The sequence below is a fragment of the Cladosporium halotolerans genome (assembly GCF_011745625.1).
Source record: "Cladosporium halotolerans strain TM138-S3 chromosome Unknown Sca9, whole genome shotgun sequence".
Lineage (NCBI taxonomy): Eukaryota > Fungi > Ascomycota > Dothideomycetes > Cladosporiales > Cladosporiaceae > Cladosporium > Cladosporium halotolerans.
This window is the reverse complement of record NW_027191460.1, coordinates 469,010-492,214: the sequence shown is the minus strand read 5'-3', so window position 1 is coordinate 492,214 and position 23,205 is coordinate 469,010. Positions and strand designations below refer to the sequence as shown.

Below are 23,205 nucleotides of genomic sequence, written 5' to 3'. Positions count from 1 at the left end.
TATATCGCCTTGCTTGACTGACCTTCTCTTTCTACCAAACTGCAATGCTAATGCGGCTTGCAATTCTTCATTACCTCCTTCAAAGACACATAGACTTACAGTGTTACTCATGAGAGACCCAGGAGTCAAATGCAACCATGGTGCAGCACCAGCCAGTCAATCCAAGGGCATTCGTCTCGTCCGGGCCTCAGATGCCGCGCACGCCGCGCACGCCTCATTCCGGCGACGCTGAGATTAACGAGATGGTTTCTGAGCTGTGCGAGGAGCTCGGGCTCGAAATTGCTCCTCGAGACATACTCTACTCGCCCTCGCAACAAACAGATAGACCAGGCACTCTCATTCGCAACCGCATCCAATTCTTGTTCTACAAAGACAGATTGGCGCTTGGCGGTATTATTGAGAGCTTTAAAACCGAAATTGCAAACCATTCTGATTGTCTGTCGCCTCAAGAGCGCACTGATCTATTTTTGGAGAGGCTCAAGGAACCGACGTGGATTGCACAAAACCGCATAATTGAGTCGCCACGTCGATCGGCACAGTCATTTACGACGACTGCAAATACAAACTCGTGGCTGAGAATGTCCCAATGTTCAATGCCTGGATACAACGCGAGCTTACAGAACGATGATATGCCTCCCACTCCCTCGAAGCGGAGGCCTCCCCGTGACGATTCAGTAGTTTCCGCGACATCGAGCTCTCGATCGGAGAGTAAAGACAGTCGTGGATTGACGTCCCCAAAAACCACCACGGCGTATACAAGCTTTGCGACGAGCGTTTCTGATCTTGCTGATGAGAGAAACCAATGCAAGACCATGGCGCCGACACAAGAGTGCGAGTTCGGCTCATCGTTCACAAGCCAGGAATTCAGATCTGCCGTAGAAGCGACCAATCCAGATCAAGGCTCCATGAAGCATGTTGAGGATGATGGTGGCCCTTCGTTCAAGCGCAGGAGAAGTGGAGACAAAGCTGCCGTCAATTTGCCTCACCAGAAACCTGAGCCTTGCGTCGATGATAAGCAGCGGAAACAATGTTGGCATCACCAGATCAGGGCTTTGTCCAAAAGCAATCTCGGCGCAGAATATGACTACGTGTACGACGACAACGTTGGGTATGTCATATCTGTGGAACGAGCCCGCCTGCTCCGCGAGTTCAGTCTTACGAGGAAGCAAGCAGACGCCATTCAGGATCATCAAGGTGCCAAATCGATGTTGTCCGCCCACGAGCTCCGGTCAAATCTCCTATCTCATCCTTCGATATGGGATCTCAATGCACCGAACCATCCCACTCTTGTCATGAACGGCAAGATTGTTCTGAACCAGAAGAGCGACAACGCTCCCCTTTTCCAGCTCAGCTTGCAACCGACCAGAAAAGAGTGCAAGCCATCAAGAGTCGAGAGACGTTTCGGATGTGACAGAGTTCTCACGCTGAAAGTACCATCGCTCACAGACAACCTGCCCGCTCACCTCACTGGTCAAAAGGAGGCTCTTGCATCAGCGTTCATAGACTGGATCACGAAGCCTCTCAAAGTTTTCGGCAGGGCCTGGTGTGCTTTTCACGTCGACGATATTGTCAAAAAGATTGAAAAGAAGCGGATCCTGGACGCCTGCGAGACCTGGAAATTAACCCTTTTCGCGCTCGACGGTGACGGCATCACGGAGCCCCTCTCGCATTTTGGCTTTCTGAATTGGATGATCGATTTCAGAGAGAACGGATCGCAACCGGTCTGCAAGGCGCACGCACGTATCGATCTCAACGTCAGCAGAACATTGCAGACAATCTCATTCCAACCAACGCAAATTCGACCCATTGATGACATACAAGCTAATGGAGAAATCGAGGATGCGAGGTTCGAAGATCGCGACCCGATGTTCCGAGAGAGGCCTCGGAAGGTCCTCAATCCCTCCGAAGTCATGACCGACGGCTGCGCAAGAATCTCTGTTGGAGCAGCTTTGCTAATTCGCGAGAGACTGGGCATCGATGAGTGTCCCGCAGTTTTCCAGGCCCGAATCAATGGACACAAAGGCATCTGGCACGTCAGTGCAGCCTACGACACCTTAGAATGTGATCATAGGGATGTATGGATTGAGCTGCGACACAGCCAGAGGAAGATAGTGCCACGAGCGGAGGACCTAGACCCGTCACAATGCGAGAAGGACAGGTGGTCCTTCGACGTCAACGAATGGTCAAGGACTCCAAAGCCTTCAGTACTATACAAGGACTTCATACCGATCCTCAGGGATCGTCACGTACCACGGGACGCTCTGGCTGGAATTGCGGCTAAATCGACTACTTCGTACATTGAGGAATGGCAGGATGCAATGAGTGACCCAGCTAAGCTGGCATTGCTACGACATCAACGCTTCGGCTGGTCTGAAAGCAGGCAGAAAAATGGCAATCTTGGCTTACCCAAAAAACATGATACAAGGGTTCAAATCCTGATGGACGAAGCAGGTTACATGCCAACCGAATGCGCGGCGCTGGCGGAGTCTTTAGAGCGCCTGCAAGAGATGGATCTCCAGAGGGAGCGCAGACTATGCGAGTTCCCATGCTTGGAGTCGACCATGGTCTTCGGAATCGCCGATCCTCACGGGGTACTCGAGCCGGGCAAAGTACACCTATCCCTGTCTCGTCCACTTACGGACGAGCGCACGAAAAAGTCGTTCGTCATGTTCGCAGGAACAGACGTCTTGGTAGCCCGGCATCCCGCCATCCGCGGCTCCGACATTCAGAAAGTGTCCTGCATTTGTCACCCACAGCTGGCTCATTTGAAGGATGTTATCGTCATGCCGTCACGAGGTCAGATCCCGCTTGCCGCGAAGCTGCAGGGAGGTGATTACGACGGTGATAAGTTTTGGGTATGCGCAGACGAGAGACTTGTCGGACCATTCCTTAATGCGCCTTTGTTAGAGCCATGCGGGATGGACTTTTTCGACATTCGTCAAGAGAAGCGAAAGCTGAAGGACATTGTTCCTGACGAGCTTTTCGGCACGAACGAGCATGTCGAAGCGTGGCTCAAGATTGTGCTACCGTTTGCTTTCCGCCCGCAGACTCTCGGGATCATTACAAACTACTGCAATGAGCTCCAGTACTCTCGCAACAACTTTCTAGATGCTGGCTTTCTGCTGGCAGTGGATCTACACGATCTCATCATTGATGCTGCCAAGAACGGCTACCTTTTCGACCAAGCCGACTTTGCAGCTTTTCTTCGGAAGCACAGAAACACATGCCCTGAACGGAGCAGACTTCGTGAGCGTGCATACCTCAAGAACCTGAAGGCCGTAAAATTCGAGCGTGATCCTCAAAGTGAGAGCAAGCAACAAACTCTCCGGAGCGTCTTGGGCCAGGCCCAGGAGCGCGGGAGAAGGTCGAAACACATCCTCGATGATCTGCTGTTCAACATCATCAATCCTCTCTTCCTTGAGCATCTTGAACAATTCCGCAAGACGTATGTGATACCTGCGCAGGAAATCAGTAAGGAGCCTGACCTTGAGTATGTTCTCACCTTGATCGATCCACATCTCGTCGATGCTGAACTCAAGCAACTCAACGAGCAATTGGCGACTGCATTTGACAAGTGGAAATTGGTGTTCCATTCTTGCAAAAACCGGGACAAGCTACTCGGCGAGTGCATCGAGCTCTACAACTGCATTCAGCCAACAGCCACGGACAACCCAGTGTGGAGGTATCGCCCTGGTCCAACGGCACCCACGACATGGGACTGTTTCATAGTCGCCGTTCTTGCGCGGCACCACTACGGGAAGAAGAAAAAGTTCATGGTGACAGTGGCGCATGAGGTGGTATGCTACCTAAAGTCCCAGAGTGAGAGCGGCAAACGGGTGGTGGACCGGATTAGATCGATAAAGAAGCCCAAGAAGCCAACAGATTGGGATCAGTTCGATGCAGAGTATATACTGCCGGAAGACCCAGTCGATAGTGACTTTGATCTCGACTACGACGAGGAAGTTTTCGATGCACTGGATCTGTAACACTTGGTGACGATTCCGGGAGCTGTTCCATCTGGCTTCTGAACAATTGCTGCACAAGGGATCTTCGGATGCGATTTCGGTTAACGATTGATGATAACGATAATGAAAAGACAGCTTATATAGGATAGACGTCAAAAAAAAACATTGATATATCGAGGTCCACTTCCACAGCCACCAACTCTCGGAACTCGGGTCGCTCTCCGCAGCAACTGTCAAACCGTCATGCGCTAGGAGTTCGTCCCGAATTTGCCTGTCCACCTCCATCACCTCTGCCTCCTGACCTTGACCCTTGGAAAAGAACATGGCCCGCTATTGAGAGTACTCGGAAGGTCGGATCAAGTCGATAGCGAACGAGGGGATTATGCTCAATCGAAACGGTAAAACTTTCGGGCTCAATCTTGAGACAGCCCGGTCCAAGAGGTCGGCACATCGCGCCGCGGACCTCAGCCCTAGCACTCTTGGCCAATAATGCGATGACCGACTATGAACTCACTGCCAACAACTGATACAAGCAAGTTCTTACGGTTGCCTCTCCTGTCTTTCACCATAGCAGGTGGGTAAAAGGTAGGTGCTCATCTTTTCCTCTCTCGACTTTCTGCCATTCCCATTCCCATCGTCCTCTCTGCTTGTCCATCACGGGCTGTCCACCACATGTCTTTGTCCTCAGCTCAATCAGCCGTCCGTGGCGTGTTCGCCCTACAGGTGGTGGTCGCAGTCCTAGCCTTCCTCCTCACCCTCGTAATCACATATCTGGCCATCAGCCTCTTCACCCACCGAGCCTCCCGCCACCGTTCCAATCGGACTTCTCCAAAAGGCACCCTCGCCTTCCTCCTCCTCGGCATCCTCTGCCTGGCCATCGCCCAAGCCGCCACAGCCGCCAGCGTCGCCCTACAAACCGACGCCTCCTCACCAATATCCATAACCCACGCCTTCTCCCTCCACTACGACACCACCAACCCGAACTCCTCCCCAAGCACAACCTCCACAAACCTCAGCTTCCTCAACGCCGTCGCCTTCATCCTCTCCACCGTCGCTCTCAACGGCGCCGTATGGCTGCACTCCTCGCACGCGACCTCCAACGGCCTCGCCATCGGGCAGCCCAGCTGGCTCTCCATCGCCCTCAACACCCTGCTCCTCACAGCCATGCTCGGCACGGGCTTCGCGTCCTTCGGCCTCGCAGCCTCATCCTACACGCCCGCCTCCCGCTACGGCACCGTGCTGCAAGCCGACCGCGCCGCGCGCATAACCTATACCGTCTTCCGCGCGTGCGTCGTCGGCGCGTCCACCAGCGTCTCGACAGAAGCGATCCGGCGCTTCAAGCAAGTGAAGAACAACAGCTCGCGAGACGTACGTTGCCACAATCCCATCCTATCCCATCCTATCCCATCCCCAAACCCCCCCAACTAACACCCTTCCTCCCAGGCCGCCGAGCGCCCGATCCTGACGCGCCTGGCCCTGCTCGCGGTGCCCCTGATCCTGCTGCGCAGCGCCTTCATCGTCGTCGACATCGCGCTGCTCTGGGTCGCAGACACGTACCCGACCTGGAGCGCGGGCGCGCAGGAGGCCGTGGCGTTCCTGCTGATAATCTTCGGGCCGTATGCGGAGCTGTGGGTGTTTGCGATCGTCGGGTGGGGCGCGTGGGGGATGTCGAAGCTGGGGAGTAGGGGGCGCGAGGGGGAGTATGGGCTTGTGACGGGGGAGGGGAGCGAAGGGGGTGGTGGTAGTTGATTGCGACTATGAAAGCGCACGAGACGATGTGTGTCCTGAGATTGGGGACTTCTGTAATAATTCCTGTTTCGTTCGAGCGTAAGGTAGCGTCCTGTATGTAATGAATAATCACCTGCTCCGTCGCCATCGCTGCCGCGAGCAAAGAGGGCTCAGGTTGGATATGATGTAGAGAAAACTAAGAAACAAAAGCCCAAAGCGCCCTGCCGAAACGCCAAAGCCTGTAAAACCCACCCAGTTCTGTGAGAATCGCCCGCCGGGGTATGCGCGATTCTGACCCTGCCCGTCTTCAGCGAGCGCCTGCATCCTACCCTTGAACGCCTGAAGAAATCCAAACAAGGACTCCAGTATGGAGCCCCAAACAAAAAGACATTGCCGGACTGGCAATACTATGACTAAGCACCGAAGTACACTAAAAGGCATCGTCGCCGAACATCTCGCCAGCCTCCCGACAGTACCTCGCCTCGCCCCTGCCGCCCGCTGTCTCGCTGGCCCAGCAAACGACAGCCGCGTCGAGCACGGCACCGACGACGTTCTCAATAGCGCCTAGGACGGCGAAACCGATGGTTCCCGCGATGAGACCGACGACGTACGCGTACAAACTGCCTCTGATGCCAGCATCGGTGCCAGCGACCTTAAGGTGATGTGCCGTGCGTACCCAGCCCCCGAAGCCGAGGGCGAAAGACATGACCCAGCGGGTTGCTTGGAGGAGCAGCTTGGAGAGGCGGTAAGGCATTAGGGAGCTGGAGGGGTTGCCGACGGGGCTGAAATTGCGCGGGTTCAGGGTGTTGGACGGGTTGGTGCGGGAAACGAAGTTGAGCGTGCCCAGATTACGGGCAGAGATGCCCAGGGGTTGAGAATGAACCGCCGCATAGGTCAAGGTCAGAGGGTTCGTGAGCGTGGCGAGAGAGCTCGGTATCAGAGCGAAGGCACACATGTTGAGAAGACCGGACAGCCGAGCAGGGAGGATGATCAACGGCAGGCGTACCAACAGGCTTAGAAAAGTGCTCAGGCAGACAGATCCAAGCAGAGCCCCAGTAGAGTGAAGGAAGCTAGCCTTCACGACTTGCTCGCTTGTCGGTTGCTGCGGCGCAAAGCGGTGAAAGTACCACTGGCTTACAGTGGCTGCTGTTGTGGTGCGCTGGACTCCTGCGATGACACCAAGGGACCACAGGTACTGCAGGACGAAGAAAGCTCCAAGCCACCAGCTATTAGCATCGATGATGAATTTCTTCGCGCCCACGAAAGTGCCGGAGAGGAAGATGCGCTCGAACATCAACATCCAAACCCAGGTGAAGAGCACAGTCACGGCAAGCGTGCCGAAGCCTAACACGACGAGGTATGGACTTGCGGTCAAGATCTTGGTGCTGAACTCTAGTATTCCAATCGATTTGGCCAGGCTGTGACGCGACTTGATGACGCTGACTGTCCAAAATGCACCGAGGAGCGCAGGAATAAACGACAGGCAGCGCATCGCTCGGTCCTGGAAACTGCTTCCGTTGTAGGCTCCTTGAAAGCTGCTGATAAGCGGGTACAATGCGAAGGAGAAGAGTACAACCGGCACAGCAATGATTAGGCCGTACACCAAGGCGCGCACGTAGTGTCTCAGCAGAGAGAGCCAAATGCAGGCGACGACAACGGCAATCATCGTATCCCACAAAAGCATATTGGTGCTGCTGCGTAGTGCACTGTAGATGGTGTCTCCAAGCGGGGTCTTCGAGGAAGGCGCTGATGTGTGGAACCAGATCAGGACAAACCCTCCGAACATGGCGAAGAGAGAAATCTGGAAAATATTGGCCCAGAAAGCATCATGCTGTGGCGGCTCTTGGGCCGGAAGGATAAGTGTAGGTGGCACACTTTCTCGGTCTGGCGATTGAGGCGAACGAGATGAAGGCATGCCAATCATAGCTTCCTCATCGGTCTCACGAGGCAAAATCGAGCTGTACTTGGTGTCGCGTGGGGGCGTTCGGAAGGTCTGGAAAGGTGCCGGATCGTCATCGGTGTCCTGCATGTGCGAAAGAGCTGCCAACGACTCCGGAGGCTCCTCGTTGATGGTACTGGCCAAGTTGATATCCACCAGCCGTCCCTTCCCTTTAGAACTAGGAGAGCTGACTTCCGAGTCCGGTATGCTTCCATCTCTGCCGGGCAACGCCCTCGAAGCACGCGTCCTTCCTCTGTGTGTACTTGTGTCTCTGTCATGGTCTTGCTCACCAGACTGCCCTTGTGCTTTCTCAAGTCCATCGTCGTCCATTTCTGAGCTTTCAGTGAGATTACTCGGACCAAAATGCTGCCGGCTACGCTGCAGCGCATAGAAATCGGCTACTTCTCTTTCATGCTCGTCACCTTCATCTTCATCGTGGAAGTCATTTGTGGCCGAGTAGAACAGGGGCGCCTGAGGGTCCTGTCGTGAAAGCCTCGAGGCGAAGGGAAAGCGTGACTGTGACGAGGTCGGGTTCGTGTATGGATTAGGCATGCCGGGACGTTGAACGTAACGCGAGTTGCTAGCTAGTCGTCGGCGGTCGAGTGGAGTGCGCGATGGAGTGCGTTGATCGTCTTGTTGGGTGAAGGACAGACCGACATTTGACTGTTGTAGGAAGCGCGAGGCATCTGCCGGAAGAAGCAGGTCAGTCACGCGATCACGGGCAGCTCATGACCATCAACGTGCTGAGACAAACGGGAGACTCGGGCTGCAGGTGTCGATGGATAAGAATTGCTGGACACTTACATTCGGAGAACATGTCGCCTGTGAGCGTAGGATAGGTGGTGTGGCAAGACGACGGGCTGCGGTGTTGTCAGGCCTGCTCAGCCGCGGTGAAGGCAGGCCGGTGTAGCAACGGATCGAATCGATGCGCCGGATGCAGCGAGGAATGTCCGGCGCGGTGTGGCGGTTGGCGAGAAGTTACTGCGGTTGCTGGTTGTATGGGAGGAGGTGGGAGACGGGAGGCGGTTGCTGAGGGAGCCCATTCACCGGGCGTCGCAGGTGATGTGAGCAAGAGGCAGCGAGCGGACGAGGATGGCTCAGCGCTGCGTGCGTCTGTGATAAGGCAGCGAGTGAGTGAGACCAGTGACGATGCGCTACGCTACCTACCCCGGCTTTCACGTCGGCGCCGGCTGTTCCCGCTGCCCGACGCTGCGGCTAGCGGTCTCGTGCCGCAGCGCGACTCAGCACGCCACCGCCTGCCATCACGGCATCTGGAGCTTGGGTGGAGATGCCGCCTGCCTGAGGGTTCGAGGTGTGAAAGCGCCTGTGCTATTCATCCTCGAACAACAAGACATCGGGAATGGGACTGGCTTTGCTGACGACACGCAATCGTTTTAGACCCGCACATAATGATAGCTTGGGAATATTGAACAATAATAAGGCATATGTCAACTGACCTCGGCCAGCTCTAGGCCTTATCGTCCCAAAGCCGCAGCGCGCACGCCCTCATCTCCCCGCTAGGGCCTGGAAGAAACACGTGGGTCTCAAGCAGCTCGCCCAACTTTTGTCTCCGACGTGTCTCCCCTTCTCTCTGCACGTCTGCACATTTGCTTGATCTCACCATACCCCTTCGCGGCATCGACCGCAAAACAATCGCCGAAATGCCCGAGGCCGAAGCAGCAGCAGCCGACGCCGGCGGTGGAAACTGGGACTTCTGGTCCATTGGCAAGAACATCGCCATCTTCGTCGGTATCCAGTACGCAGTCAAGCAGTTCACCGGAGGAGGTCAGAAAGCAGCGCCTGCGACACCCGACGTTGCCGCCCCAGGCGGCTCCGAGCCTGGCGCATGGAGCGCAGTGCCCGTCGGCGTCACTCCTCTGTGGCCCACCAATCCGAATGTCGATGTCAGCCTGTACGTCTCGCCCAGTGTTGTCCTGCCGCCTCTGAGTGCTATGCCGGCTGGAAGCCTGGTTCTGGAAGAGAAGAACTTTTCGCTGGAGGGCAAGGACACACGTGAGATTACTACGAGCATCTCGGTACCCAAGAGCGTCCAGAACAACGGAACTCTGTTTGCACACATCTTTATTGGCCAGACTGGTGCTGAGCTCGACCCGGCTTCTCCCAACTATGACCCCGCGACGGCATACCGCATGCTAAGACCCCTGACGCAGTACCTTGGAAAGAAGAAGGTTCACAAGACGCGCAATCTGCTCGAAAGTCAGGATACCATGGAGGAGGTCGAGGAAGAGCCTGAGGCCCAAGGCGCAACTGTTGCTTCTTACTACCACTCCAACTTCACGCTATCTTTCATCAACAACGCTGGTCCTGCCGCCTACGGGGCTCTTCACCCTGCTGTCAAGCAGTTCTACATGCTCGAGGCGACTGGCGCTCGTGATGAAAGCGGCAAGAACGGATACTTCTACCCTATCGTGTACCACAACACATTCTGGCAGATGAAAAAGGATATGGTCGAGCTCAACACCACGATTCCTTTCGACACCCTCCCCATGAACATTCGCCTTTCGACCTTGGCCAACTGGCAATTCAACGTGATGGCTTCAATGGACGAGGGAATGAAGGAAACCGCTCGCAAGGCTGCACAAGGCCAGTCGACCCCTGGCGGCGGCGACGGTAGCGAGATGGAGATGTTCAAGGAGATTCTGCTCGATTCGAACATGTACCTTCTCGGTACCACCGCCGTCGTCAGCGTGTTGCACATGATCTTCGAGCTGCTTGCCTTCAAGAGTGATGTCGGCCACTGGCGCAAGAAGAAGGACAATGTTGGTGTCTCCGTTCGCACCATCCTGACCAACGTCTTCATGCAGCTCATCATCTTCCTCTACCTTATGGACAACAACGAGAACACCTCTTGGATGATCCTCTTTGGTCAGGGCATGGGTATCGCCATCGAAGCCTGGAAGATCACCAAGACGGTCAACGTGCGCGTCCGTGAGCCCGGCCCCAACTCGCGCTTCCACGGCATCCTGCCCTATGTCATCGTGTTCGAGGACAAGCACAAGCTTTCCGAGACCGAGGAGAAGACCGAGGAATACGACAGGATTGCCTTCAAGTACATGGGTATCATCGCCGTCCCGCTTCTGCTCGCCTACGCCGCCTACTCGCTCATGTACGAGACCCACAAGAGCTGGTACAGCTTCATAATCACCACTCTCGTCGGCTCCGTCTACGCTTACGGCTTCCTCATGATGGTACGCAATCCTTGGCTCCCATCTATCCCCCGCACCAGAACCCCTCAAGCTAACCTCTTCCCAACAGATTCCCAGCCTGTACATCAACTACCGCCTCAAGTCCGTCGCGCACATGCCCGGCCGCGCGATGGCGTACAAGTTCCTCAACACCTTCATCGACGACCTCTTCGCCTTCACCATCAAGATGCCCTTCCTGCACCGCCTCGCCACCCTGCGCGACGACGTCATCTTCTTCGTCTACATCTACCAGACCTGGGCCTACAAGGTCGACCACACGCGCGTCAACGAGTTCGGGCAGGGCGGCGACGACGACGAGCCCGTCGAGGAGAAGCTGGCTGCGAAGCCCTTGGCTGCGGCGCCGGATGCGAAGGCTGGGGCTGAGAGGGCGGACGTTGTGGAGGGTGTTGTGGGCGCGACGGGAAAGGAGGCGAAGGGTGGGGCGAAGCAGAGGAAGAGGGGCTAGAGGGATGAGTGTGATAATATTTGCTTCCTCTATAGAAATGGCCAAGCTTGGTATACGAGTACATCTTTCGGAAAATGGTAGGAATACTGAACAACAACAGGCGGTGTCAATCCATCCTCAGGTCACATCGACGCGTGCGATGATGTTCCCGGACCACTTCACTTACACGCCAGCCCGAGCGCTTCTCGCAACATCCTAATTCGGGAATCATCGCTTTTGAGGCGTTCGACAGCGACCCGCCGCATTCATCGGCTTACTTGCTCCGGCTGTGCTCACTTCACTTCACTTACATGCGACAATCGACGTCACCAGCGACTTTGCATGTGACAGGCCCCGCTTTTCTCACAACTGCCTAATTAGGAAATCTTCGCTTTCTTGAGTTGCGATCGTGAGCGCGATGACCTCGGCGCATGGGCTACCCGGGTGACACGTATTTCACTAACGTGCTTGACACGTGATTTCGATGGAGCTCCCTGTTTGGGAAATCCTTGTTTGCTAAGGGCGGCTGTCAGTGACAACTAATGCCGGACAGTCGGCGCCTGGTCAGTGCCCGGTCAGTGCCCGGTCAGTGCCCGGTCAGTGTCCGCTTCACTTACATGCTCTTACATGTGACGATCTCGTAACTTCCTATTTGGGAAATCATGGTGGTCGGTCGATGTGAGAAAAACTTTATTTCTATTTCATGGACGCTTTTGTTATTTTCAGATGATACCTCATATCTGCTTCTCTGATATCGTCAATATAGTGAGCGGATATCGTGCGTCTTACACCGAATGTATTTGTGATCATATCGTGTATGTATTGCTTGGCAAATCATCAAGAAACGACGAAGCAGTGGTATTATTCTCAAGAAAAGACAACAAGGAACGCCAGCATGCACTTCACCGGGGTATCTCCTCTTTCTCGCTCGTGCGTCGTCTAATGCTACCAAAGCAATACGGCAACCACATCATTAGACCACCCACCGCATTACGACCACTGCCTTTCAAGTCTAGCCCTCGCTCGGCCACCGTCTCTCGACAGCCTCTTGCCACTGGTGACCCCAGATCGCGGTCGCCCACGTTCCGAGCGCAGCGACAACGAGGAAAGCGGCCGAGATGGTGCTGAACCAGCCCACACCGATGCGTTCAATAACCGGTAAACATGCCGCGGAGCCCGCGGCTGCGAACAGGTATCGTACCACGTAGTTGCCGGCGACGACTTCGCTGGACTGCGACTTCATTACATCCTGTCAAAGAGGAGTCAGTTGGTGCGTCGCTGAATACATTCCTTTGGGGAGTAAACTTACAAGGCAGTACGTGTTCAAACTCGGAAAACAAAACAACTGCGCAACGCCCTGCACAAACATGACAATAACCGGCAACGGCACCCCACCAACCTCCTTCTCAATCGACCAGCCATACAGCAGCATGCAAGCCGGGATCACGACTCCCAGCGCAACCAAGCAGCTCCGCAAGCGGTCCTCGGGCACGCGCTCGCCGCCGCGCTTCTTGATCCAAGACTTCACCACATGGTCCGCCCATCGCCCGCCGAAGAACGTCCCGAACAAGTATCCGCAGCCCGGCGCGATGTAGAACAGACCGGACTGCAGGGGCGTCGAGAGGTCGAAGCGCGGGTTGAGAACGTACCGGATGGGCGTGAGCAGCGAGTACATGTTCCAGACGAGACTGGAGCTCGCGATGCCCGCGACAGCGAGGTTCGGGTAGCGGAACAAAGCCAGGACGCGCACGGGGTTGATCCAAGACCAGAGCTTGCGAGCCTGCTGGGCGCGCGTCAAGCCCACGAGGTCCTCTTTGCGCGCGCGGTGGATCGTCTCCGGGATGAGGAAGAAGACGGCGACGGACGCGGCGCCCGCGAGGCCCGTCTGCAGCCAGAAGATGTCGCGCCAGCTCACGTAGGTGACAAGGATGCCGCCGACGAGGGGGCCGAGGGCGGGTCCGATGAGGGTGCCGGAGAGGAAGAAGCCGTACGCGGTCCCGCGCTCGATGGGCCGGTAGATGTCGCCGATGACGGTGCCGCCGATGATGAGGAAGGCGGTGCCTTGGAAGGCGGTGAGCATGCGCATGACGAAGTAGCAGGCGAGGTTGGGCGAGAGGGCAGAGCCGGCGCTGAAGCCTGTGAAGGTGATTGCTGCGACGATGAGGGGCCACCTGCGGCCGTAGGTTGAGCCGAGGGGGCCGTAGAGGAGGGGCGAGAGGCCCATGAAGACCATGTAGAGGGCGTTGGACAGGTTGAAGATTGTGCCGGTGGTGTTGTAGGTTGCTACTACTTCGGGCGAGGCAGAGAGAATGCTGGTGGAGGAGATTGGGGCCAGGAAGGAACAGAAGCTCAGCACGCAGACTATAATGATCTTTCGGCTGCTTGTGAATTTGTCGTAGACTTCATCGCCCTCCTCGTAGTGGCCATTGTCTGCGCCAGGCGCGTCGTGGGTCGAGACATGGGACCGTACTTGTTCGAGCTTGGTCCTTTGACTTTCAGTGTCGGCGATGCTTGTGTTTCTTGTCCTGGCCTGCCGTTCTATTTCAGGATCCTCGACCGACTCTCGTGGGGATGCTCGTCCTGGCTGCACGTTTTCCTCAGGGAAGGTTTTCCTCTCGGTGACATGGTCAAATTCGGCTCCAGTCAGCTCTGGTACCTCTTTGGGTGGCTTTTCATTGCTCATCTTGTGCAGAGAGGTGCAATTGGAAGGTCCATGGGATCTACAGAAGGAAGGTTCCTTGGTCGGATAATCAAGACACCGAGATGCAATGGAGGTATTGAAATCTATTAGTGTGACTAGAGTTGAATAGAGACGACAAAAGATGCAGACTTCCTACCACTGCATATCAAGCAAAGAAAATGCAACGAAACCGGAGTATGACTCTCGGCCAATGCAAACCTACATCAGAATCAAGGTGTTGATTCACCGATAGTACGGGCCCATATCGAAACAAGCAGCGAATGCAACGCCAGGACGGCTGAGGCGGCATGGTCAAGGCTTGACTGGAGATAGCCCACGGAGAGAAGGCGCCGAAATCGGTGAAGGATGTCGGACGGAAAATTGCAGGGCGTTTCCGCGCAAAAGACACACCGAGAATTATCAGATGGAAGCTGAGATGAAGGATGTTTATCTGATCGCGCTAGTCCTTATCGCTCCCGCGTGTCTTTGCCTGCCTCGGCCAGGCCACCCCTCCAGCCATTCTCACATGCTTAAGTCGATTGCCGAGCGTCATGGGCCTGCTGCAACTGCTGCTACACTCACTCCTCACGCGACACGGCCACCTCCACTCCTCCGTACTGCCTCTCGACATGAAGGCATGAATCAGTCTGTTCGATCCCGCACATAGCGTCTATCGTTATATTTCTGCCATCTAATTGTTTCGTTGCCAAGCGTGCATTTCTTCCAGTCCATCTCCATCTGCGCGTCATCGTCGCAATCTCACGCCATTTACTGCGTCTATAGCAATCATGTCCGACTCAGTGGGTAAGTTGCCACCGGCTTGCGAGCCAACAAACATTGTAAGCCCAAATGCACCTTCTCACCATCCAGCAGATCGAGTCTTCGGTCATGCCCTCAACACCGTCAACAAGATCCGGCCCGGCTCACAAAAGCCACCCACCAACGACCGACTCGCACTTTACGGCCTCTACAAACAATCCATGGAGGGCGACGTGCTCGCCATAGCCGATCGGCCCGACGCCACCAATCAACCCAGCATGTCCGCCGAGCAGCTACGCAAGGAGCAGGAGAAATGGGACGCCTGGCGGGACAACCAAGGCCTATCGCGCACTGAGGCGAAACGCCGGTATATCGAAAAGCTGATCGAGACGATGCACAAATACGCATCGCACACAGTCGAGGCCAAGCAACTGGTCGAGGAGCTGGAGTTCGTCTGGGACCAGATCAAGAGCAACTCGCAGCATTCGTCCAGCGAGCACTCCAGCCCGTTGCAGCATCTGGAGCGCAGCGGGTATCTGCAGAGCGAGAGGTCGGGAGATGCGCAGGGGATGGTGTCAAGCTCGGCGGCCGCGATGGAAAATGCGACTAGTGGGGCGAATCGGCCTTTGAGGATTCTGTCGCCTGTCTCGCAGGCGGATGAAGAGGAAGCTTTGGAAGAAGAGCAGGAAGAATTCGTCGACGCACCCGTGTCTCAAGTCGATGCTGGAGATCTGAATATGCCCGAAGAAGGAGAGGAGGGGGGCACGCAGGATCCGCGAACAGGCACGGGCGAATCGCCGTTTTTCCGCCGAGCACAGAATACCGCAACACCGGGTGATGCGAGGTGGCGTAAGCGTGTCGAGAATGGCTTGATAAAGCTCACAACAGAGGTCGCTGCTCTCCGAGAACAGCTGGAGAATCACCGCTTCATCAAGAACCAGCGGCGAAAGAGCTTTTTCAACTGGATCCTGCGTCTCGGTGGATGGGCTCTTTCATTCGTCCTGGCCGACGCCGTCCTTTTGTGGATTGTCATCCTCTATCTGCGTAGGAAGCAGGACATGCGGCTTGAAGGTGCGATTCGTGTCCTCCTAGGCGACGCTGTGGCGCAAGTTCAGAGAGTGGCGTCCGACGTCAAGATGCCTACGTTGCCAAAGATCTCGAATCTGAAGTCTAAGAAGAACGGATGAAACTTTCGGCCGCGACTAGGAAGGTACTGATCCAGACACTCCTTGCGTACCGTTCATGTCGCTGCCTCCAAGCACTCAACCCCTGCTTCTGTCCACAGGAACGGAACGATTTTCGTTGTTGGTAACGGAACTTTATCCCCAATTTGAAGGATTCTCGATGAGGGTGGCGCTCTGCAAGACACATGATTTCAATGTGGCCAGTAGTGCATTGCCGCTGCACAAGACCGCAATTCAACCATGACACCCCATCGCTCGCTGAACGCTCGAAAGGAGACACCCACTCTTTTGTGACCGTGTTACTCATCCGCGATCTGAGTTCATTTACAATTCCGCTGAGCTGGACTTCGTTGGCGCTTTACGTCATTCGATCAAACGGGACAAGCGAGCCGCACGCTCTTCAGGGCAATCGATTGAAGCAAAAGCAACACTTCGATTGCTCACGGAAACGCTACGAGGTTGTAGCGTGCGAGCTCAAACTAGGAACGTTGATGAATTTGTGGCATGTTGAAATGGAGTGTGCAGGTTGTTGGGAAGCAACGCGTGCACCTTGAACCGCGTAATGGGGTATCATAGCTATGTGTATGAGTCTGAGGTAGTGATAGCAAATTTGAACTCCTTATCATGTCGAAGTCATCAATGCAGTACAATTCAGGAGCTTGCCTTCGAGAACACGTACCGCACCCTCGATCCCTCTTCCTCCAGCACGCATCGCAAAGCGGTATCCTCCACAGCGACCTCCATGGGACTAAATGCCGTCGTGCCGTCTTCGTCGTCGCCCGCAGGCGTAGGGTTGCGAGTTGGTGCACGTGAGATCGCTGAGGGGTCGATGTGCGTGTACTGCATGAGACTTACCATCTTCGCCTTGCCGCCGGAGTCTTTGAGCGCTTTCTTCTTGCGGCTGATCTCAGCTTCCTGCTCTTCCATATTCACGGTTGCGCTGGTCTGGTAGCGGAGTTTGGGGCGGAGGGGCACGTCCTCTTCGTCTTCTTCGCCGTCCTTCGCAGTTTCTTCTGTTGTGTTCTCGCCAGATGACGCGACCTCTTCGCCCACGCTTGCTTCAATGTCTTCTGGAGGTGGCAGCGGCGTGCCACTCCCACCACACGCACACCCGAGCAACTCGTGCGTCTGACAAGCCTCGCCTTCATCGAAGGTGAATAGATCCCGCAACTCTTCCCTCGTGAAGCCGCTGGCACCGCTCTTGCCGTCCACAACGCTGTCAGCCAATCCGGTTTTGCTGACCTGGCGCTGGAAGATCTTCTCGTCCAGCGCGCCCTGAGTCAGCATGCGGTAGATATAGCAGGGCCGTTTCTGGCCATCGCGATGGATTCGAGCCATGGCTTGCGTATCGGTTGCAGGGTTCCAGTCGAGATCGAAAAGAACGAGGCGCGAGGCACCGATGAGATTGAGCCCGACACCACCAGCTTTGGCGGAGAGGAGGAAAATAAAACCTGCCTTCTGCGTAAAACGGTTGAAACGGTCAACGAGGTCTTGCCTCTTGCCCGCAGGAGTGGCTCCATCAAGTCGCAGGAATGTATAATCCATCGAGCTAATCAAGCTCTGCAGCACATCAAGCGTGGAAGTGTAGTTACTGACGAGAACCACCTTCTCCTCAGTTGTAGTATAAATTTGGTGGAGTAGGCGATCCAACACTTGGACTTTGCCGCTCATGCCCGGGTTCATCGACTTTAACAGTTTGGCTGGAACGCTCTCCAGAATTGCAGGCTTGATGGTCTCTTCTCCCTTATCGCTTTTGTTGAGCAGCAGCGTCGGACTGTTACAGGCCTTCTTCAGGACAGTGATGAGCTCCAGAGATATGGCAGCAGACCCAAGAGCAGCATTGAATGTTGGCGATCCGATGATAGCGCGATACACTGATGCCTGTGCTGCTGTTGGCCTGCAAAACAAGACGTGCTCCGTCTTTTGCGGCAAATACTGAGCCAATATGTCGGCGGTTCTTCTGAGAATGAACTTTCCCGTGATCTCCGCCAGCTCCTCACCTCGAGCTTCTCCAATCTCTAAGTCTTTCGCAGAAGCGCCTGGCTGCTGACTTTTTAAGATTGGTGTCTCAAATGTCCGCTTGAAGACCGAGTATTTCTCAAGAAGGCCCGGGTTGACGAAGTCTACCATGGTGTGGAACTCGGCGAGGTCGTTCTGAATTGGTGTACCTGACAGAATTACCCTCCTCTCGGTATTCAGTGATTTGATCGCTGCGGCGGACTTGTTCGTAGCCGTCTTGAGGCGGTGCCCTTCGTCAGCAATGACTATGTCAATCGCTGCACCTTTCTGGAGGTCCTCTTGTACCATACGCAGCTTCTCATAGCCAATGATCATGATGCTGTAAGCTCTGCCCTTTGTGAAGTCGGTCAGTCGCTTATGCTTATCATCTGCCACAAAAACGCCTAGTCGTTCGTTCCCGAGCCATTTCCTGATCTCCTTGCGCCAGTTGTTGATGAGCGTCACTGGGCAAACGATCAGCGCCTTCTTTACAACAGGTGGCTCGCCATCAATCGGGTTCTGCTTCATGAGCGTCCAGAGTAGAGCAATAGTCTGAAGGGTCTTTCCAAGACCCATCTCATCTGCAAGGATTGCACCTTCGCCAGAACTTCCCCTCATGCCCATCACGCAATCGTACAAAAATGCCACGCCTTGACGCTGATGTGCTCTCAGACTTTTCGTCAGCAGGGGGTCAACGACGACGTCAACAACCTGCTTGCCTTTCGGCACGGTAGATGGTCGCTTCATTACCAAAGCATTCTCCGCTTTGGGATCATGTCGAGGCACTGGCACTTTACTGGCTTTGTTCGGTGCCAGGACTGTCGACTTATCTTTGAATGGCGTCTTAAATTCTGCTTTGCTCGCCTGTGTTGCAGGCAACGATGCTTTAGGGTCTTTTTGAGTCTCGTGAAGCTTCTTAAACTTCTGCTGAGACTTGGCAGACACCTTCGAGACATTGTCGACATTCTTTAACTGTGGTGCAGGTTTTGCGGCGTTGCTTAAGAAAGGGCGGCCAGCCATGTAGTCGGTCCTTGAGATTGCCGATTCGATCTGAATCTCTCTACCTCCGACCGAAAGCTCATCGCCCTCACTAGGAAGCGATTTGTATGCAGACCGGCCGAGGTCGCGGCCTGACACATCCTGGAGTCGCGCATAGCCATCTGATACTGAGAGGATGCCATCGCCGTCCCAGGTCTTGTTCTTCTTGGTTGTGAATTTGCGCCTAGGGATGGATCAGCATCATTCTTGACAAATTCGATACTAATCAAACATACCATAGAACAGTATAATAACTCTCCTGACTCGACGACGATTTCTCTTCGCTTCCTTGGCTGCTGTTTTGGCTGTTCGCCACTGTATTGACCGGTTTCTGCAGCAAAGGTTGAAACTTCGGTATCGATTTAGGCTTCTTCAGTACTTTCGCGGCGGCAGCTACCACCTCAGCATCATCATCATTTGATTCGCCATCACTGTATCTTCGTTTCTTGGTCGGAGGTTCCTCATCGAACGATGGCGGAGGTCGGCCGTTCAGAGTGTTTTTACCGACCAGCGAAGGTGGCTTGAACGGCTTCATGAAGCCCATGACGATCTGCTAGAAGTTTAAGGTCGATGGCCCCGGCCTGGTGTATCGGTGCCACTGATAAGATTGTTCACTTTCCATAACTCTTGTCGCGTGAAGTTCGCCTCAGGCGCGTCGCTGGCGCCAAGCCAAGTCGCGCTGTCACATGACTTGAGCGCTCGATCAAATGCATACTCAGGCCCCATCAAGGTGCTGCACCGATGGCTTCTCTGAAAGCATTCTACAATTTCTCGTTGTTCATTCTCAGATAGAGTCACGTATCTTCCTGTTCAAAATCTGATATTTGCTTTAGGGTATCTCCCATCTTGAATGTTGAATATGCATACCGACTGCTAACTACAACGCTTCATCCAATACATACACTCTTTTCGTAACTTCGTTTCGAATCTTGCTGGCTCTCACGAGATATACCAGGTCTCGTTCGCAGTGTTGAAACAGGGTTGGCTAATCGCCACGCATCCTCGGACAGCTCACACCGCCGTCGCTTTCAGACCTCAAGGCTCGCCCTTCCAGACGTCGTCAGCAATCGCCCTCACGAGCTGCAGCTTCTTTCTCATATCCTCGTATCCCAGCGAGTTACCCTCAGCGTGCGACGCGAAACCACACTGCGGGCTGACACTAAGCCTCTGCAAAGCCTCCTCCTTGCTCACGCCGCTGCCAGCCGCGACGAACTCGGCCGCCGTGTTCACACGCTCGATCATGTCCTCCTTCTTCTCAAGCTCGGGGAACTTGGACGTCACGACGCCCAGGACCACGTTCTTGTCCTTCGGCAGGAACTTCAGGGGCTCGAAGCCGCCGGCGCGTGGGGTGTCGTACTCGAGGTAGAAGGTGGAGACGTTGAGGTCCTCGAACATGGTCTTGGCGATGGCGTCGTAGGCGCCCTCGGAGAAGTGCTTGGAGCCGACGTAGTTGCCGCGGCACAGGTGGATGCCGAGGTGGAAGTCGGCGGGCCGCTCGAAGCACTTGTTGTAGAAGCGGATGTAGGCGGCGAACTGCTCGTCGGCGGTCTGGAAGTTGTCCTTGTCCTCCTTCCAGCCCTGCAGCATGGCGTCGGAGCAGAAGTAGGCAAGGTTGGGGTCGTCGACCTGCGCGTTGCGCAGCCCGGCGTCATATAGTATCTTCAGCTCGGTCTGGTAGGCTTTGGCGATATCGGCAAAGTACTCGTCATCGTTGGCGTAGACGCCCTTGTTGTAGGCCTTGTTGGGGCCGTAGCGGAAGTGGTACCAGGAGGGGCTCGTGAGGGTGAGCTTGATGTCCTTCCACTGCTCCTTGGGGACAATGGTCTTGAGGTACTCGAACTCGGGGAGGAAGGAGGAGGTGCCAGTGTGAGACACCTTGCCAGTGGCCACGGTGACGCTGTTGGGGACGGTCTTCGCGTGCATGAAGCTCTTGACGTCCGGCGCGTATTGGCGGAAGATGCCCATGTCGTAGCCGCCATCGCGCATGTTAACCTCCTCCATGCCGTTCAAGGTCTCGAAGAAAGTGCCCCAGAACATGTGCCTCGAGTACTCGCCATTGGTGATGCTACGGATGCCGACCTCCTGCTGAAGCTGCACGACATCCCTGATCGCCTTCTGCTCAATGGGAACCAGGGACTCGGGAGAGGCGCTCTTGTCGGCGACAGCATAACGCTGCTTGACAAGCTCCTCGGGGCGGAGCAGGGAGCCAATGTGCTCGGCGCGGAACGGCGGGTTGCGAGGAGAGGTGGACATTTTTGAAAGCAGGAATTGATTTGAGCTTGATTCAAGGAAGGGAAGTCACGGACTTACAAGAGAGAGCGGAACACATCATTTGGAAAATTGGCCCGTTACCATGAAGATGAGGGGCGATGTGTGGATGCCCCGCCGTGTCCCGCTCTAATGTCGCGGCTAGTGAGGATAAAAAGAACTGCCGAAAACCCTCATGACTCGTGAAGAATACAGACGCAGGTACCGACAGACAAATAGAGATGCCGGAGAAAAATCCGCGACAGCCATATTCGTGCCCCTCCATCCCATCAAAGGGTCTCATAGGGTTCATGAAAATGACGTTCTCTGCCCTGTACAGCGTCCCCACCAAGGGGTTCATCCGGCGTGAAAGGGTCGATAATGGAACTGAAGTGGCAGCAAAGCTGTAGTGAGCAAGCCTTCTAAAAGCCTGTTGAGCTCTGTGCCCTTCTCAGGAACTGTCGCATAGGAAATTCCTAACTTGCAAGTTGTTCCACAACAATTTATGTTGTAGTGAAGGTATCCGGTGAGTCTTGGAAGGTGCCAATAATGTACAATCGTGTCTCGTGCTATTACTCTCTATCTTGGATGCCGCATCCATTACTACTCCCCAACCACGACCTCGCTGCGAGTCCGTTTCTGACTGCATTGCAATGTCCCTTGATTATGTAAAACCAGACGAACCCTGTACCCCCACAGAATGAACACATCAATACGACTCATGCGCCTTCGCCTCCCGAGCAGCAGCGACAGCAAGCTGATCCGCCGCGTTGTTCCCCTCGTCCTTAGCATGACCCTTGACCCACCTGAACTCTACGCTCGCCGGGCCACGTTCCCAGTGGCCTTCGCCAGTTTTGCCATCGTCGTCCCCATCGTCCACGCGGTGCCTGTTCATGCGGTAGCGCTCCTCCAGCATCTCTATGATCTTCACGACGAGATCTTTGTTCTCGACCGCCTTGCCGGCGGAGTTCTGCCAGTTGTTGGTGCGCCATTTCTGGAACCAAATTGTGACGCAGTTGATGGCGTAGTTGCTGTCGCTGTAGATGAGGAGCTTGCGGTCCTTCGGCGCCAGCTCCAGAGCACGCTGGAGAGCCGTGAGTTCGGCGCGTTGGTTTGTTTGTCGAGTTCCCGTCAGGCCTTCACTCAGGTTGCGTCCATCGCCTGGCCCGAAGTATACTCCGACGCCTCCGACAGCGCCTAGTTGGCCATTGCCCAGTGAAGAGCCGTCCGTGTAGATCTTGACCAACGAGTCTTTCGCGGGACGCACTACCTGGGGTTTCACGCGCGCAAGCTCTTCCGCAGTTTTGTAGCGGGTCTCTCCAGTAGTTTGGTCCAGAACGATCATAGAGTCAAAGCCATCCTCCGCATCCTCAGGCAGCGGCGCCTCACCAGGCGCATACTCGAAGGGATCAACGAACGGAGCAGGTGACATCTCATCCTTTATACCACTCTTCCTGCCTTTGCTGTTCTTGCTCTTCTTCGCCGCGGGCCCGTCGGGCGTTTCGACGCTGTCCACAGCCACATCCGACATCTCATACCCCGTGTTCTGCCCTTCAGCCACGAACTGCTCCGCCTCATAGCGCGTCTTGAACCCTCTGTGCTTCGGCCCCTTCCATCCTCTAATCTGCTCCAGCACCTCAGGCCAGCTCGTGTACACGCCGGGATTCCTGCCGCTCTGCACGCCGTAGAAGCGCGTCGTCTTGCCGACTCCGCCCACGGCCTCTTCGTTGTTGAGGAAACTCTCGGCCTCGGTGAGGGATGTGAAGGACTTGAAGACGGCTTTGGGGAAGCCGCGGACCTGCTCCAGGCAGTCGGGCCAGGTGTGGTAGATGCCGGGGGCTTTGCCGATGCGGACGGCGTAAAATTTCAGCTGCGGCGCTTTGCTGTCGCGTTTGCGCTTTGTGCCGGTCGCGGCCGACGGCGGCGTGTTGCCTTCGATGTCGCCCATGTTAACCAAGGTACGCGACAAAAAGTCGAGGCTGGGTGGAGGGTGGTGGATTGGTGGGAGGCGTCTGG

General features: G+C 55.3%; 9 protein-coding genes across 9 annotated transcripts; 4 read left to right on the top strand and 5 right to left on the bottom strand.

The window, feature by feature from the left end:
• Positions 1-812: 812 nt before the first annotated feature.
• On the top strand, positions 813-3,986 carry WHR41_03613 (uncharacterized protein; the record flags this gene model as incomplete). The annotated part of the gene is made up of 1 exon (XM_069372219.1): positions 813-3,986. One exon carries the CDS (start codon positions 813-815, stop codon positions 3,984-3,986), a length of 3,174 nt encoding a protein of 1,057 aa, XP_069230913.1.
• A 540-nt stretch (positions 3,987-4,526) lies between these two features.
• Positions 4,527-5,829, top strand: WHR41_03612 (uncharacterized protein). The gene is made up of 2 exons (XM_069372218.1): positions 4,527-5,333; positions 5,409-5,829. Exons 1-2 carry the CDS (start codon positions 4,638-4,640, stop codon positions 5,712-5,714), a joined length of 1,002 nt encoding a protein of 333 aa, XP_069230912.1. The 5' UTR covers positions 4,527-4,637; the 3' UTR covers positions 5,715-5,829.
• WHR41_03611 (uncharacterized protein) lies at positions 5,764-8,719 on the bottom strand. The gene is made up of 2 exons (XM_069372217.1): positions 8,437-8,719; positions 5,764-8,318 (listed from the first exon to the last, which is right to left on the bottom strand). Exons 1-2 carry the CDS (start codon positions 8,447-8,449, stop codon positions 6,124-6,126), a joined length of 2,208 nt encoding a protein of 735 aa, XP_069230746.1. The 5' UTR covers positions 8,450-8,719; the 3' UTR covers positions 5,764-6,123.
• A 252-nt stretch (positions 8,720-8,971) lies between these two features.
• WHR41_03610 (uncharacterized protein) lies at positions 8,972-11,418 on the top strand. Its single transcript, XM_069372216.1, has 2 exons — positions 8,972-10,841; positions 10,909-11,418. Exons 1-2 carry the CDS (start codon positions 9,294-9,296, stop codon positions 11,302-11,304), a joined length of 1,944 nt encoding a protein of 647 aa, XP_069230745.1. The 5' UTR covers positions 8,972-9,293; the 3' UTR covers positions 11,305-11,418.
• Positions 11,419-12,057: 639 nt separating this feature from the next.
• On the bottom strand, positions 12,058-14,219 carry WHR41_03609 (uncharacterized protein). Its single transcript, XM_069372215.1, has 2 exons — positions 12,593-14,219; positions 12,058-12,532 (listed from the first exon to the last, which is right to left on the bottom strand). Exons 1-2 carry the CDS (start codon positions 13,964-13,966, stop codon positions 12,296-12,298), a joined length of 1,611 nt encoding a protein of 536 aa, XP_069230880.1. The 5' UTR covers positions 13,967-14,219; the 3' UTR covers positions 12,058-12,295.
• A 268-nt stretch (positions 14,220-14,487) lies between these two features.
• On the top strand, positions 14,488-16,538 carry WHR41_03608 (uncharacterized protein). The gene is made up of 2 exons (XM_069372214.1): positions 14,488-14,767; positions 14,837-16,538. The coding sequence occupies exons 1-2, from the start codon at positions 14,752-14,754 to the stop codon at positions 15,907-15,909; spliced, it is 1,089 nt and encodes a 362-aa protein (XP_069230881.1). The 5' UTR covers positions 14,488-14,751; the 3' UTR covers positions 15,910-16,538.
• WHR41_03607 (uncharacterized protein) lies at positions 16,420-19,537 on the bottom strand. Its single transcript, XM_069372213.1, has 2 exons — positions 19,179-19,537; positions 16,420-19,126 (listed from the first exon to the last, which is right to left on the bottom strand). Exons 1-2 carry the CDS (start codon positions 19,484-19,486, stop codon positions 16,558-16,560), a joined length of 2,877 nt encoding a protein of 958 aa, XP_069230884.1. The 5' UTR covers positions 19,487-19,537; the 3' UTR covers positions 16,420-16,557.
• A 440-nt stretch (positions 19,538-19,977) lies between these two features.
• On the bottom strand, positions 19,978-21,195 carry WHR41_03606 (uncharacterized protein; the record flags this gene model as incomplete). Its single annotated transcript, XM_069372212.1, has 1 exon — positions 19,978-21,195. The coding sequence occupies one exon, from the start codon at positions 21,193-21,195 to the stop codon at positions 19,978-19,980; it is 1,218 nt and encodes a 405-aa protein (XP_069230879.1).
• Positions 21,196-21,898: 703 nt separating this feature from the next.
• WHR41_03605 (uncharacterized protein) lies at positions 21,899-23,137 on the bottom strand (the record flags this gene model as incomplete). The annotated part of the gene is made up of 1 exon (XM_069372211.1): positions 21,899-23,137. One exon carries the CDS (start codon positions 23,135-23,137, stop codon positions 21,899-21,901), a length of 1,239 nt encoding a protein of 412 aa, XP_069230878.1.
• Between the last annotated feature and the right edge of the window lie 68 nt (positions 23,138-23,205).